The sequence below is a fragment of the Petaurus breviceps genome, unplaced genomic scaffold (assembly GCF_028583685.1).
Source record: "Petaurus breviceps papuanus isolate PSGF00001 unplaced genomic scaffold, PetGlider_PUasm1.0 91041, whole genome shotgun sequence".
Classification (NCBI taxonomy): domain Eukaryota; kingdom Metazoa; phylum Chordata; class Mammalia; order Diprotodontia; family Petauridae; genus Petaurus; species Petaurus breviceps.
The window spans coordinates 41,753,520-41,768,325 of NW_027187400.1; the positions used below are offsets into that span (position 1 = coordinate 41,753,520).

At 44.7% G+C, this 14,806-nt stretch overlaps 1 protein-coding gene across 1 annotated transcript in view; it reads left to right on the forward strand.

Moving 5' to 3' along the window:
- The first annotated feature begins 888 nt into the window (after nucleotides 1-888).
- Nucleotides 889-14,806, forward strand: part of MAP4K1 (mitogen-activated protein kinase kinase kinase kinase 1) — an 18,528-nt gene continuing 4,610 nt past the window's right edge. The window contains exons 1-17 of the mRNA XM_069078541.1: nucleotides 889-1,041; nucleotides 1,161-1,251; nucleotides 1,744-1,808; nucleotides 2,194-2,249; nucleotides 3,013-3,060; nucleotides 3,219-3,261; nucleotides 3,354-3,426; nucleotides 3,631-3,762; nucleotides 4,113-4,175; nucleotides 4,322-4,403; nucleotides 6,111-6,227; nucleotides 12,461-12,539; nucleotides 12,884-12,942; nucleotides 13,273-13,328; nucleotides 13,681-13,725; nucleotides 13,864-13,906; nucleotides 14,154-14,307. Of these exons, the coding sequence (XP_068934642.1) occupies nucleotides 1,023-1,041; nucleotides 1,161-1,251; nucleotides 1,744-1,808; nucleotides 2,194-2,249; nucleotides 3,013-3,060; nucleotides 3,219-3,261; nucleotides 3,354-3,426; nucleotides 3,631-3,762; nucleotides 4,113-4,175; nucleotides 4,322-4,403; nucleotides 6,111-6,227; nucleotides 12,461-12,539; nucleotides 12,884-12,942; nucleotides 13,273-13,328; nucleotides 13,681-13,725; nucleotides 13,864-13,906; nucleotides 14,154-14,307 (1,225 nt within the window). The 5' untranslated portion in view covers nucleotides 889-1,022. The remainder of the gene's footprint in view (nucleotides 1,042-1,160; nucleotides 1,252-1,743; nucleotides 1,809-2,193; nucleotides 2,250-3,012; nucleotides 3,061-3,218; nucleotides 3,262-3,353; nucleotides 3,427-3,630; nucleotides 3,763-4,112; nucleotides 4,176-4,321; nucleotides 4,404-6,110; nucleotides 6,228-12,460; nucleotides 12,540-12,883; nucleotides 12,943-13,272; nucleotides 13,329-13,680; nucleotides 13,726-13,863; nucleotides 13,907-14,153; nucleotides 14,308-14,806) is intronic.

Genomic DNA, 14,806 nt, shown 5'->3' on the forward strand with positions numbered 1-14,806 from the left:
TTTTTTTCCTCCCAGCCTCCCTACCCAGGAACTTCCATCTCCCCCCCTGCCCGCCACCCCCCACCCAGGGATTCCATTCCTTTTGCCCACGGTCTCCCCCTCCCCGCAAAGCCCTTCATTTTTCTCTTCTCCCTAGTCTCCATCCTCAGGAGCTTTCATCTCCCTTCCTCTATGGCCTTTATCCCCCTAATCAAGGTCTCTACCCCACCCAAAGTCCTTCATCTTTTTCCTCTCAGCCTCCATCCCCCATCCTTCTACCCCCACCCCTTCCCCAGGACCTCCAATCCACCTGTCTGGGGGACCAGTCCAGGATTTGGGGCAGAATTCTGAACTTTGCTTCTAATGAGGTGAAGCCACAAGCAGGAGGCTGGGGAAGATGATGGAGGCCTCTGAAACCGTCCTCTGGTTGGTGGAGGTGGAGGGAAGGAAGCATCGGCCCATAGGCTTCCTCCCAACTCCTATGGACTTATTTTAAAATTGCCAATGGCTGCTGGGTGGAAGGAAATTAGATTTACTCTGCTTAGCGAAGGAGGAAAGAATTAGGTTTAAAGGTGGAAGTGAGAGAAAGAGATGGACTATCCTTCAATTTAAGGAAGAGCTACCCTAACCATTAGCATTAAAAAAAAAATGGAAATGAGCTGTGGGTTGGAGTAGGGAGTTCCCTTTCACTGACTTGTTTCTCTTTCGGAGGGTGGATGACTACTGGCTGAGGATGGAGATGGGGAGGGGGTGTGTGTGTGGGAGATTCATGTTTCTAGAAGGGCTTGGGGCAGGTGTCCCAAAGATCAGCTCTCTTCTCCTCCCTCTTCATCCTTCTATCCCAGGACTTTCTCTTGGGTGTCTGGGCTTTTAGGAGAGCTCTGAGTGAGCTACCAGGAAGAGGGGGTATTCATACACCATTCTGCTCATTTGTTCTGCGTTTATATATATATGTATATATCTTGCTCTTCCCTTCCCCCCCCATTACCTCTTCCCTTTCCCAGGCTCGGGACAAGGTGACAGGGGAATTAGCAGCTTTGAAAATGGTGAAGATAGAACCAGGTGAGGTTGAGATTTGACACCCCTCCCAACCCTTGACCTGGGCTACCTAGTGTGTTGTTCCCCCCACTCCTCCCCCCCTTCCCGACACACATACATACTGACGATTTTTCTCCCTTCAGATGATGACCTTACCACCCTCCATCGGGAAATCCTCATTGTTCGGACCTGTCGACACCCCAACATTGTGGCTTACCATGGCAGCTACCTCTGGTCAGGGCCACCCTAACCTTTCTGACCCCTTAGACTGGCTGCCCACCCCATAGATTGGCTTTCTTACCCCTAGACTGATTATTCAACCCCCCCCACCCCAGTTTCCTAACCCTCAGACCAGTTCTCCAAAATAGGACCAATTCTTTAATCCTCAGATTGGTTTCTCAACTTCTACACTGTCTGGATCCCCAGACAGAATCTCTTAACCCCTCATACCAGATCCTGGGCTCCTGAAAACCCCTCAGACCAACTTTCCTGATTCCCCTCCTCCCTCACCCCAATCAGGCTCCCAACTGGACTGATGTTCCCAGTATCCATATCCTGGTCTCGCTAAAGCTGAAGAGACCCAACACTATGCCAAGGCATTTCTCTCGATAAGGCCTTAAACTCAGCCTCCCTATGCCTGAACCTACTTTGGCTGATTCTATTCCTTCCTCCCCCCCACCCTATCCCTGCCCTCTTTCCCCTCTCCCTCCCCCTCTTCCCCCCCAGGCTTCAGAAATTATGGATCTGCATGGAATTCTGTGGCGCTGGCTCACTCCAAGACATATACCACAGTAAGTAGGCAGAAGGGGGGAGGGGACCCTCCCCAGGTGGAGAAGCAGCCTACTTACTGACCTTTCGGCTTCATTTAAGTCCAAACTGAAATCCCACCTTCTCCAATCTACAAGAAGCCTTTCCCACCCCATCCCCCGTTCATTCCTGTGCTACTGCCTTTCATTCTAGATTGGAAGCTCCTTTGAGGGCGGGGACTGCCTTTTGTCTCTTGTGTATCCCCAGTGCTTAACACAGTGCCTGGCATGTAGGAGGCAATAAATACATGTTTACCGATTGATTAACCCTGCTCCCTCCCCTTCCCTTCCTCCCCATTCCTTCTGCCCTTGCCTGAGGGGTGACTCAGCCCCCTGACCCTTGGGGTGGGGGGGGGGGGGTCTGTTGCAGTGACTGGCCCTCTCTCTGAGCTTCAGATTGGCTACATCTGCAGAGAGGTACTCCAGGTGAGGATGCCCCTTTTCTGATCCCCTTTCCCCTTCCCCTTCTGTCTCCCCCTCTCCTTTCCCCTTCTCCCTCCTCTTTGTCTTTATTTTGTATATAGTGTTGTATTGGGGTTCAAGTTCTGCTTCTGGCACTCATTGGCAAGAGCCTTAACCTCTCAGTGCTCCAGGAAATTAAAAAAAAATTACATTTACTTTTAACATTCTTTTAAAAAAAATTTTGGGTTTCAAATTCTTTCCCTCCCTTCGGCCCCTCCTCCACCCATTGAGAAGGCAAGCAATATGCTATCAATTAGACATGTGAAGTCATGCAAAACCTCTTTCCATATTAGTCCAGCCAAACTTTCTTAAGACTGAGTCAAAAAGAAAGTGCCAACCTGCATTGGTAGAAGGAGTTTCCTCTCCAGGGAGGTTCCTACACCAGATTTGGCCCCATCCCTTTCGTTATTCCAAACATTTGATGTTTACTCATCTGTCTGTCTGCTCTTTCCCTCAAGAAAAATGTAAACTGCATGAAAGAGGGATTGCTTAACTCTATCTTTGTATCCTTGGTTCTTAGCACATAGTAGAAGTTTAATGAATTCCCCCAGTCCCCCAAATTGCAGCCTCCTGGACCCCTGATCCAACCTCCTTTTCCCTCTAACCCCAATCTCATAATATCTCCAACCTCAGCAAAACTCCCTGACCTCCCAAAAAGAACTGCAGGGGAAGGGCTTCTGGGTAACCCCAGTCCTTCTCTTTTTCCCATTCCCCTTGTTCTCCCCAGGGTCTGGCCTACCTGCACAACCAGGGCAAGATTCACAGAGACATCAAGGTGCTTTGGGGGAGGGTGAGGAGGGGGGCTTGGGGAGGCATGTGAGGAGAGAGAGTTTAGTGCTTAGCACAGTGCCTAGCACAAAGCAGGCATTTAATAAATGTTTATTGCTTGACTAAGGCCTGATTTTTCTCTCCTGTGCCCCTCCACCAATCCAGGGAGCAAATATTCTCATCAATGACAATGGAGAGGTTAAGCTTGGTGAGTGGGGCTGGGAGAGCCCAGTGGGGTGCCATGGGAAAAGATCTGGAGAGGCAGAGGACCTGAAACTACTGTTATTTCCTTCTTTCCAGCTGACTTTGGCATCTCAGCCCAAATAGGGGCCACCCTGGCTCGACGTCTCTCCTTCATTGGAACACCTTACTGGTGAGGAGCTTGGGACCAGATCAGAGCAGAGGGGTAGTAAAGACTGATGGCTCCAGGAATTCTGCAGGCATCTGGCTCTTGTGTTCCAGGCCTGTCCCACCTAATTTGGCTTGTTTCCGTCTCTCTACTTTGTGTCATCCCATCTTTAAAAGGCTCCTTTGAGTTTTCCCTTTGTCTCTGACAGTCTGTGTCCTTGTACCCCAGGATGGCCCCTGAAGTGGCTGCTGTGGAGTTCAAGGGAGGGTACACAGAGCTATGTGATATCTGGTCTGTGGGGATCACAGCCATTGAAATGGCTGAACTACAGCCTCCGATGTTTGACGTGCACCCTCTCAGGTATGGCCCCTGCCCCTGAGACATACCTAGGAGCCCTCCAGTGCTCAGACCTTAAGACACACCCACCCTTGATGTTAGACCTTGGGAGCCTTCATGTCCATTCTGGGAACCCTTATGCAAAGTCTTTTAGAGGCTCCATGCTTAGCATATGAGGCTCCACCATTTTCTGCTCCAGGGACCCCCACTTGAACTCAGAATACCCTATTTCCAACCCTCTAGGAACCCCCTCCCTAGTCTGACCCCTGAACTGCGCCCCTCCCTACCAGTGGCTTTAAGAGAGGAAGTTAAGGAGGAAGGAGATATCCAGTAGTGGGGTCCTCAACCCCCTCTTATCCTTTCATCTTTCCTAGAGTGCTTTTCCTCATGACCAAAAGTGGATACCAGCCCCCCAGACTGAAGGAGAAGGGTCGATGGTGAGGGGGAGACCCTAGGCCCGGGAAGGCCATTGGTGGTTTGGGGTGGGTAGGGGGAACTTCAAGCTGGAACCTGGGAACTAGGGTGTTTCTTTGCTCCCTAGAGCATCCTTGACAGACGCAGCCCTTATCCTTTGTCCCTACAGGTCAGCTGCCTTCCACAACTTCGTCAAAGTCACCCTCACCAAGAACCCTAAGAAACGTCCCAGTGCTGCCAAGATGCTCAATGTGAGATGTGTGCCCATATGTACCCACAGCCCACTCCCCTGAATCCCTGCCTCAAAATGACTAGGCAAAAGCAGAAGCAGGGGATAGATGTCGGGGGTTTCAATTAGATTTAGTTTAGCATAGCTAAGGGTACCAATTTGTCCCTGCCCACCAGCAGCCACCATCCTACAAAAGAGATACAATATGTATGCAGGGCTGGAGTTTAGGAGTCAAGTAGTGCTAACTGTCTAGCTCTGGAATCTGTCTGTTTAAAGAGGATGATGGAACCCATGTGAGTAGATGAGACCACCCAGAGGAATAGTATAGAGAAAGGAGAGAAGAGGATCCAGAACAGAGCCTTGCTTTGTGAGTAGGAGGGGGCTGATGCTCCAAAAGAGGTCAGACAGGCACAAGAACCAAGACAGATCGTTATCAAAGGAGGACCCGTGATTGCTCAAGTATTGCAGAGGTCAGGAGAAATGAGAACTGAAAAAAGCCACTGGAATTTAGTAATGAAGAGATTGTTGGTGACCAAGGACAGGGCAATATATGGAATTTGGACTGCATAACAAAGCATGACAAAACAAGGTGGGATGGCTCACCTCACTGGAGTTCTTCAAGCTAGGCTGGATGACCATTTATTGGAGATACCATAGGAGAAATGCCTTTGATGACCTTCCCAGTGCTGGAATCCTATAGAAAGAGAGATATTCCAGACTAGCAATTATATATGTGTGGTTATATTTAGTTATTATCTATTTAATAATAATTTATGTTATATGTTATTATTAATTATATATAGCATAGAATGATTTGGCAATTCTTTATATATGTATTGTTATTATATTAATTATTCAGGAATGTGCTTCCAGAATCAGCCAGCATTGAAGGGCATTGTTTGTGAAACTACAAGTCAGAGAAGTCTGGATTTTTACACACTGATACGTCTTTACTAAGCAGAGAGGGAGACTGTGAAAGGAGATGGTTATACTTAGAGAATCTTCTGACAAAATGACTCTGGAAGATGGAGACAAGAAATAAAAGCAATCCTAAATTGTTTGTTTCTTCCCAAGGACCTTTAGAAAACCAGAGTAAAGTGTAGGAAGATTGGAAATATAGGCAGGGGTCAGGTCATGAGGACTGGATGTTTTCCTCTGTAGATAATGGTGAACCAGTGGAATTTGCTGAGTAGGAGCGTGACATAGACTTATACTTCAGACAAACTCACCTTGTCACTTGAGTGGAGGAGGTTGGAGTGAGGAGAGACTTGGGGCAGCAAGATGGGTTACAATAGAAGGCTGTTACAATAGTCTAGGTGTGAGGTGATATTTGCACTAGGGTGGTGATTGTGTGAGCAGAGAGAAGGGAATATATTGGAGAGATGTGAAGGTAGACATGGCAAGGTTTGGCAGTGGATTAGCCAGAATTCTTTCCGGTGGTCTTCCCTGGGAATCCCCCTCCCCAGAACTCTTGCCCTCCAGGTCTCCCAGCATCCCACCTAGGAACCATCAGCTTCTTAAAGGCTCTTCCCCTTCAGTTACCTTTCTCTAAGTCCTCTATGATACCCATTGAGAGATGATGCCCTGACACCTGACCTTTGTGGAGGAAGACTTGAGGGATTGTTTCCTCCACCTTTCCTTACACAGACTTCTACATGCAGAACCCCAGTCCCAGCATTCTCAACCCCGTTTTCACATTCCAACCTTGACCCTTCCCCTCCACCCCTAGCACCAGTTGGTGTCCCAACCAGGACTGTCACGGAGCCTGACTCTGGAATTGTTGGAGAAACTGAGAAACCCAGGGAAGAACCCTTTGGGGGCTGAGAGTGAGGAGGAAGAACCTGAGGTGAGAAGAGTTCCAGGCATAGGCATGGGTGAATGGGAAGTATCATTCAAGCAGATGCCACTGTAACACCTGCTTCAAACATTTGTTCCTCCCTTAGAGGACCATGGGTATTGCCTTAAGTGGGAATGGAATGTTTAGCATTTCAGAAACAGATTTACATGAAGTGATGCAATCAAAGTGAACAGAACCAGAAAAATACTGTACACAGTAACAGCAATAGTGTAAGACTTAGCTTTTCTAACCGATACAATGATCTAAGACAGTTCCAAAGGACTTATGATGAAAAGCGCTATCCACCTCCAGAGAAAGAACTTAAGGACTCTGAATGCCGACTGAGACACACGTGTACTTTTATATATAGAATTAGTTTGTCATCTATCTAACCTCACTCTACGTACCCAGCCTCAGCATCCAAAGCTCCAGGCTTCTCCTTACTTCTTCCTATATATAGTCCAAGCCCTGCTAATCATCTTCCCACAGCAGGGGTTAAATGTTCCTCTCATATCTCTTTCTTTCCTGAAGACTTTCCATTCTACCAAGCAGTGTTCATTTTGGATTGTCCTTCTACCCTTTAGAAAGACCTCTGAGTTCAGCCCAACCTCAAGGGCTCTCCCCACCCCTGCCCTGCCACTTCCAGCTTTCCATGGTCCTTTCCCTCTGGCCTTGGATTTTCTCCCAATCTGGAGGGCAATCAAAAGTTTTCAAGATAAAGAAGCCACCCCAGCCTCTTAGCAGGCATCTCCATGCAGTGGATGTATGCCCACTTGGAGAGACAGATTCAAGAAGGAATCCAGTTGGGCCACTGAGATCTCCAGCCTTCAGATTCTAGGATAACTGGAGTTGGAGGTTAGGGTGAGGGAGAGAGGGAAAGGTCACAGATGCCTAAAAGATGAGCCTTAGTGGCTAGGAGGAGGTTCATGCACTCAGAAGTAAGTTTGGAGGCCTTGGTCTGTTTGAGGCGTAGGGCTAGGGCAGGGAAGTTTTGGATGTATATGTAGCAGCAAGCACCCCAAGCGTCCTCAGGGTTTGCAGCTACCACAGGTTCTTGGATCTGCTTTGTTAAAGGAAAGCAACTCAAAATGGGTTAACAAGCTTACTTTAATCAGTCAGACATATATCATTTACCTTGTTCAGGGGAAAAAGGTCAGCACCCCGAACCTCAAAGTATACAGGCAGAATTATCAAGACAGAAACAGATCAAGTAGACAGATTTCCAAACTGTCTAACCATTACATCCATACCCAGTCAACATCTGGGTTTCCACGTTCTGGGTTTTTCAAAGCCGGGGGACTCTCAATAACGGCTTCCCAGAATTCAGATCAAATCACAGAACACTTCTCAAAGTGAGTCCCAAAAACAAAGCTACACATCAGGGCTTATATAGCCTTCTCCTGGCTCAGAGAATGTAACAACCTTATTGACTCACTGGCCAATCAAGAAGTATCTACTGAAAAACAAGCTTCCCACCCCAGGCTTCAGGTGCACTTTAGCCTAGGGGCAGGGAAGATCTTCCAAATTTACATTCACATTACAGTATATGAGGTGATTGCAGAACACCCTACAGAGAGATGGAGATATGGGGCTGGAAATAGGAATATTTGTGGACTGCTGCTAGGCATATTTGTGTACATAGGTTTCCCCCATCCCCCATTTGTTGTTGTTATTAATATTTTTTCCAATTACATGTAAAAACAATTTTTACATGTGCGCTTTTTCAAAAAGTTGAATTCCAAATTCTCTCCCTCCTTTCCTTCCCTTCCCCCTCCTTCCTTGAGAAGGCAAGTAATTTAATATAGGTTTTGTACATGTAGGCCCTTTTCCTTTTTTTTTTTTTTAATTTCTTTGGGATAGAGACCTATTAGTGGTATTGCTGGGTCAAAGGATATGTGCAGTTTTATAGCTCTTTGGGTGTAGTTCCAAATTGCTGTCCACAATGGTTAGATCAGTACACAACTCCACCAACAATGCATTAGTATTCCAATTTTGTAGTCATGCAAACATATTTTCATATTAATCATATTGTAAAAGAAAGCACAAACAAAAAAAATCCCAGGAAAAATAAAGTTTAGAAAAAAAAAGTATGCTTCAATCTGCATTCAGAGTCCATTAGTTCTTTCTCTGGAGGTGGATAGCACTTTTCATCATAAGTCTTTTGGAATTATATTATATCATTATATTGGTGAGAATGACTAACTCTTTCACATATAATCATCGTTAAATGATATTGCTTTTACCATGTATAGTATTCTCTTTGTTCTGCTCATTTTGATTTGTATCAGTTCATATAAATCTTTCCAGGGTTTTCTGAAAGCATCCTGCTTGTCATTTCTTATAGCATATAGTATTCGATCACAATCACATATCACAACTTGTTCAGCCACTCCCCAATTTATGAGCATCCCCTCATTTTCAAATTTTTGCCACCACAACAATAGCTGCTGTAAATATTTTTGTACATGTAGGCCCTTTTCCTTTTTTTTTTTTAAATTTCTTTGGGATAGAGACCTATTAGTGGTATTGCTGGGTCAAAGGATATGTGCAGTTTTATAGCTCTTTGGGTGTAGTTCCAAATTGCTGTCCACAATGGTTAGATCAGTACACAACTCCACCAACAATGCATTAGTATTCCAATTTTCCTATATCCCATTCAACATTTGTCATTTTCCTTTTCTGTCATATTAGTTAATCTGATAGGTGTAAGGTAGTACCTCAGAGTTGTTTCAATTTGTATTTCTCTAATCAATAGTGATTTAGAACATTTTTTCATATGACTATAGATAGCTTTGATTTCTTTAGCTAAAAACTGCCCGATCATATCCTTTGACCATTTATCAATTGGAGAATGGCTTGCATTCTTATAAATCTGACTTAGTTCTCTATATATTTAAGAAATGACACCATTATCAGAGAAGCTTGCTATAAATCCCCCTCCACCTCTGCCCATGGTAGTTTTCTGCTTACCTTCTAATCTTGGCTGCATTAGTTTTGTTTGTGCAAGACCTTTTTAATTTAATGTAATCAGAATTATCCATTTTACATCTCATAATTCTATCTCATTTGGCTATAAATTCTTCCCTTATTCATAGATCTGACAGGTAAACTATTCCATGCTCCCCTAATTTATGTCTGAATCATGTAATCTACTCTGCTATCTGCTTCTGTTTAATGGGTGAGTTCATCCCCTTCACAGTTATGATTATTAACTATGTATTTCCCTCCATCATACTTTCTCCCTTTGTTTATCTTTCTCTCTCTTTCCTTTCATCCTTTCCCTCCTCAAAAGTGTTTTGTTTACTACTACTACTTTCCCCAATCTACCCTCCCTTCTATTAATCCTACCATTTTCTCTTATCCCCCTCCCCTCCTACTTCTCTGTAGGGAAAGACATATTTCTATACCCAACTGAGTATGTATGTTATTCCCTCCTCTTTGAGTCAATTCCAATGAGAGTAAGGTTCAAGGCTTACTGACTATTCCCCTCTCCTGATCTTCCCTTCCACTATAAAAGTTCTCTCATGCCTCTTTTAAGAGATAAAATTTACCCCATTCTACCTCTCTCTTCTTCCTTCTTCCAGTGCATCCCTTTTTCTCACCCCTTATTTTTTTGATAGTCAACTTACATTTGTGCTCTCCTTTTAACTGCCTTAAAAAATGATAAAGTTCTTAGGAATGAAAAGTATCATCTTCCATATAGGAATGTAAACAGTTTAACCTTATTGAATCTTTTATGATTTCTCTTTCCTGTTTACTTTTTTATGCTTCTCTCGAGTCTTGTATTTGAAAGTCAGATTTCCTATTCAGCTCTGGTCTTTCCATTAGGAATGCTTGAAAATCTTCTATTTTCCTCCTGAAGGATTATACTAAGTTTTTCTGGGTAGGTGGTTCTTGGTTGTAATCCTCTGGAATATCATATTATAAGCTTTCTGATCCTTTGATGTAGAAGCTGTTAAATCTTATGTCATTGTAATTATGGCACAATATTTGAATTGTTACTGTCTGGTTGTTACAACATTTTCTCTTTAACCTGGGAGCTCTGGGATTTGCCTATGATATTTCCTGGAGTTTTTGTTTTAGGATCTCTTTCAGGAAGTGATTGATGGACTCTTTCAATTTCTATTTTACCCTCTGGTTCTGGGATATCAGGGTAATTTTCCTTAATAATTTCTTGAAATATGATATCTATGCTCTTTTTTTTTTATCATGGCTTTCAGTTAGTCCAATAGTTCTTAAATTATCTCTCTTTGATCTATCTTCCAGGTCAGTTGTTTTTCCCAATGAGATAGTCCACATTTTCTTCTATTTTTTTAAATTCTTTTTTTGCTTTATTGTTTCTTGATGTCTCATGGAGCCATTAGCTTTCACTTGCCAATTCTAATTTTTTAAAAATTATTTTCTTCAGTGAGCTTTTGTACCTACTTTTCAGTTTGGTCAAATCTACTTTTAAGGAGTTCTTTTCTTCAGTGAATTTCTGTACATATTTTTTCTGTTTGGTCAATTTTGCTTTTTAATAAGTTCTCCTCTTCAGTAAATTTTTGTACATCTTTTTGTACATCTTTTCCTATTTGTCTGCTTCTGCTTTTCAGTGGATTTTTTTTTTTTGCATCATTTGCCATTTGACCTATTCTGTTTTTCAAGGTGTTATTTTCTTCAGTATTTTTTGGGTGGCTCCTTTACCAAGCTGTTGACTCTTTTTTCCATGATTTTTTTTTGCATCAATCATATTTCTTTTCCCATTTTTCACTTGCACAAGATCCCCTATAATGTACTTCTGACCACTTGTCTGACTCCCTTACTTTCTGTGGACTGAGAGCTTCTAAAGCCATTGCCTCTGATTAAGTGGCCCCTAAGGCCTTCTGCTGGCTTGCCAGGGTGCAGCTCATGCTGGTATGGACTGTATTCCTCCCTCACCCTAATGAAACATACCTTTCCTGCTGACCTTCTAAGTTGCCTTGGGCTGGAAAATTGTTTCACCCTATCATTTTGTGGGTTCTGTTGCTCTAGAATTCGTTTTGAGGTACTATTTTAACACTGTTTGGAGGGAAATTTGAGAGAGCTCAGGCAAGTCCCTGCCTTTACTCTGCCATCTTGGCTCTACCTCTCCCTTAAGTTGTTGACCAGAATCAAAGACTATTCACATTTTTATAACTCACTATAGTTCCATATTGCTTTCCAAAAAAGTTTGAATTGATTCAGGGCTATACTAGTAACACACAGTAATACCTATTTAACTATATCCCCACAACTATCAAGTCATATTATCTTTTATTATCTTTGCCAATTGTATGGGGGTCAGGTGGAATCAAAGAATTGCTTTAATTTTTACTTCTTTTAATTTATTAGAGACTGTGAATATTTTTCACATGATTGTTGATAATTTGTGTTTCTTATTTTGGGAACTTCCTTTTCATATTTTTTGATCACTTATCTGTGGGAGAATGGCATTTAGTGTTATCCAAAATCTAGAAGAAACTGACACATTTATATCAGATTTTTGTCAGAAATGTTTAACAACAATGAAAAAATGTGCCCAAGTTGTCTCTTTCCTTATTTTGTATTCATTGCTTTTCATTTGGCAAAAGCTTCTTATTTTTATATCACCAGATTAATTAATTTTGTGTTTAATTTTCTCAAAAGTCATGGCTGGTTAACTCCACAATTGTGACAGATTATCCCCATTTTTCAAGTGGAAAGCTCAGGAAGGGGGAGGTGACTTGTCTATGTTCACACAGATAACAAATGTGAAATAGAGCACTTGAACCTGTCAGGTCCAGTGGGCTATAGTGAATGCTATATCCAGGAATAAGGAACAGTTGGGTCCAAGCCTTGGCTTTGCCACTCACTAGCTGTGTGACCTTGAGCAATCCTCTCAGGGATTCAGTTCCCCTTTCTGTGAAAAGGAGTGGGATTAGACAGTCTCTAAGGGCCTTTCCAGGTCCAAACCCTCCCACCTGGGTCTTTCTTCTTATGACCTTATTTCTAATTCATTGTTCTTTCATGGTGGGAGCATTTGTGTCCTATCTGTCCCCTGCTCCAAATCTTTTTCTTCCTCTCCTCTACTAGCCTTCTTTCCTGGATATATCCATAAAGGACAAACATCAATGAAGGTGAGGACTGCTTGCCTCAGTGGTCCCATGGCCATTACCTCCACCTCAGCAGCCACCCTGGGGCTGCTTTATTGGCTTGAGGGGGGTGGCATTGGCTTCTGTCCCCCCACCTTGTCCTCTTCTCCACAGCAGCCTCCTGCCGTTCCTCGGAGGATCCATTCCACTCACCGAGCTGGCTCATTGGGCATCTCCAGCCTGGACTCAGGTTGTGAGTTAAACAAACCCCTGAGGCCCACCCTCCCTAACCTGGACCATTTAAACCTTGAAATGCTCAAAATCTGACTCCCAGTAACTCCAGAGACCAGAGTCTAATCCCCCAAATTATTTTTTATTCATCCCCCAAATTTTTGTCCCTTCCACCTGAAGCCTAGAAACCACAGCTCTGCCACCCTTTACCATGTCCTGCCACAAACTCCACTGCCCAGCCAGAAACCTAAGATCCTATAAAGGGGGCAGTCAGAATCCCATGCCCAACCCCATCCCCCATTTCATCCCAACTTCCTGAGAGCCCCAGGTCTACTCATTCCCTCATAACTGTCACCCCTTCACCAGGCCAGCACATGAAGTTCAGACCACTGTGTCCAAAGAAGCTTGGATCCCAAACTGACAATGTGAGCATGGCCCTTCCCCTCCCCTGCCACTCCAGCCACTTTCTTCTTCTCTTGTTTCCTTCTCTACCCCTAGACTTCTACCTTTCCCCAAACCCTTTCCTTGAGATTTCTTTCCTTTCCTTCTCACCTTTCTCCTGGAAAGATCTCCCTTCTCTTCACCCACTAATCTTTCTCCCCAATTAATCAGTCATTTAAAAAGAAGTGAAGTGATTCTTACATGCCCAGGCATTGTGCTAGGTGCTCGGGATATTAAGGTAAAAGGAAAAAATTGCCTGTCCTCAAAGAGCTTACAAACTCATAGGGGAAAACCCATCACTCTTCCTCTCCCAGGCTTCTGGCCAGGCCCCTGACCTTAGGAGCTGGGACAGCATCCCCAGGAGCACCAGGTAAGGGAATCCCGGCAGTAATGGCAAACTTGGGGGAGGGCATGGAGGGAGGAATGGAGGCAGACTTAGAGGAGCCAGGAGAGATGGAGGGTTGGAGGGAGATGACAAAAAGACTTAAAAAAACAAAAAAGGGACAGAGAAGGGACTTGGGGGGATAATAAGACACTGGGGAAGGTGGATTGAGAAGACAGACTGGGAAGGTTGGAGAGAGGGACAGGATAGGAGAGAGACAGGGGAAGGACTGAACAGAGGGCAAACAGAGACTGGGACTGAGGAGGTGGATAGGAAGAGAGAGACAGCTGGAGGGAAGGAGAATTTCCGGGACGTTCAGTTTTTGCTCTTTTCTTTTCAGGGAACAGTCTGATGACTCAGAAAACGATTATGATGATGTGGACATGTGAGCCAACCCTAGCCCTGCTAGGCACCTTCCCTGCTATCCCAGACTCCAACACCCCCGATCTCTCAGTCCCCAATTCCCTGAGCCCCCAAAGAAAAACTGATACCAAATCACCCTCACACTAAATTCCTGTTTCAGCCCAACTCCGGCAGTGGATGTTCCTCCCCCGCTACCCCCCAAGGTGAGACCATGGGGACACATGGGGGCTGGGATCCTAGGGCCTGGGGGACAATTTATGAAACTCCCCCAGGGACTGGTGACTGGAAAGAGGGGACCCTCAAGGGGCTGGGACACAGGATGATGTGGTTTCCTAGTGGATACTGGGATCCCTCCAGGATTAGGAACTTGATTGTTTCCCTCTGGGACACTGAAAAGGTAGAGAATTCTAGGCATATCTTACTGGTCTGCTGTCCTATCTCTCCTTGCAGTCCAAAATCCGGACCCCATCAGATGAGGGCTCTGGGGATGATGGGCGGCTGAGCCCCGGGGTCTTGGTTCGATGCTCCAGTGGACCTCCTCCCCGAATACCCCGCCCAGGGCCTCCTCTGGCCCCTCGAAGTCCCCACCTCTCTGCTCGATCAGGTAACTGGGATGAGATGGGATATTAAATTGGGGGATGGAGCTTCCCAGCTGGAAACCCAGATACCTGGTGCTGATGAAACAAGGGATGTTGTATCAGGAGGCAGGAGATTCCTGGGTTTGACCCTCCACTGGGATGCTTCCTAGCCACGTGACCATAAACAAATAACTTAACCTACCTGAACTTCATCTTCATTTTCATCTGTTTTCTCATCTAGAAAATGCAGCTAACACCTGGAGTCCTTACCACCCGGGATTACTCCTGTGGGCCCCTGTTACTTCTAGAATCAAATACAGATGCCTTTGACCTTTAAAGCCCTTCACTACGTACCATATTATAGCTTCATGCTCTTTGTAGGCTAGCCAAGCTGGCCCATATTCCATCATCGCCTGTGTCTATGCCTCAGCACCATCTTCCTGGTTGCCCTCAGCACCAGTGCAGGCATGCAGGCAGGCACACACACACACACACACACACACACACACACACACACACACACAC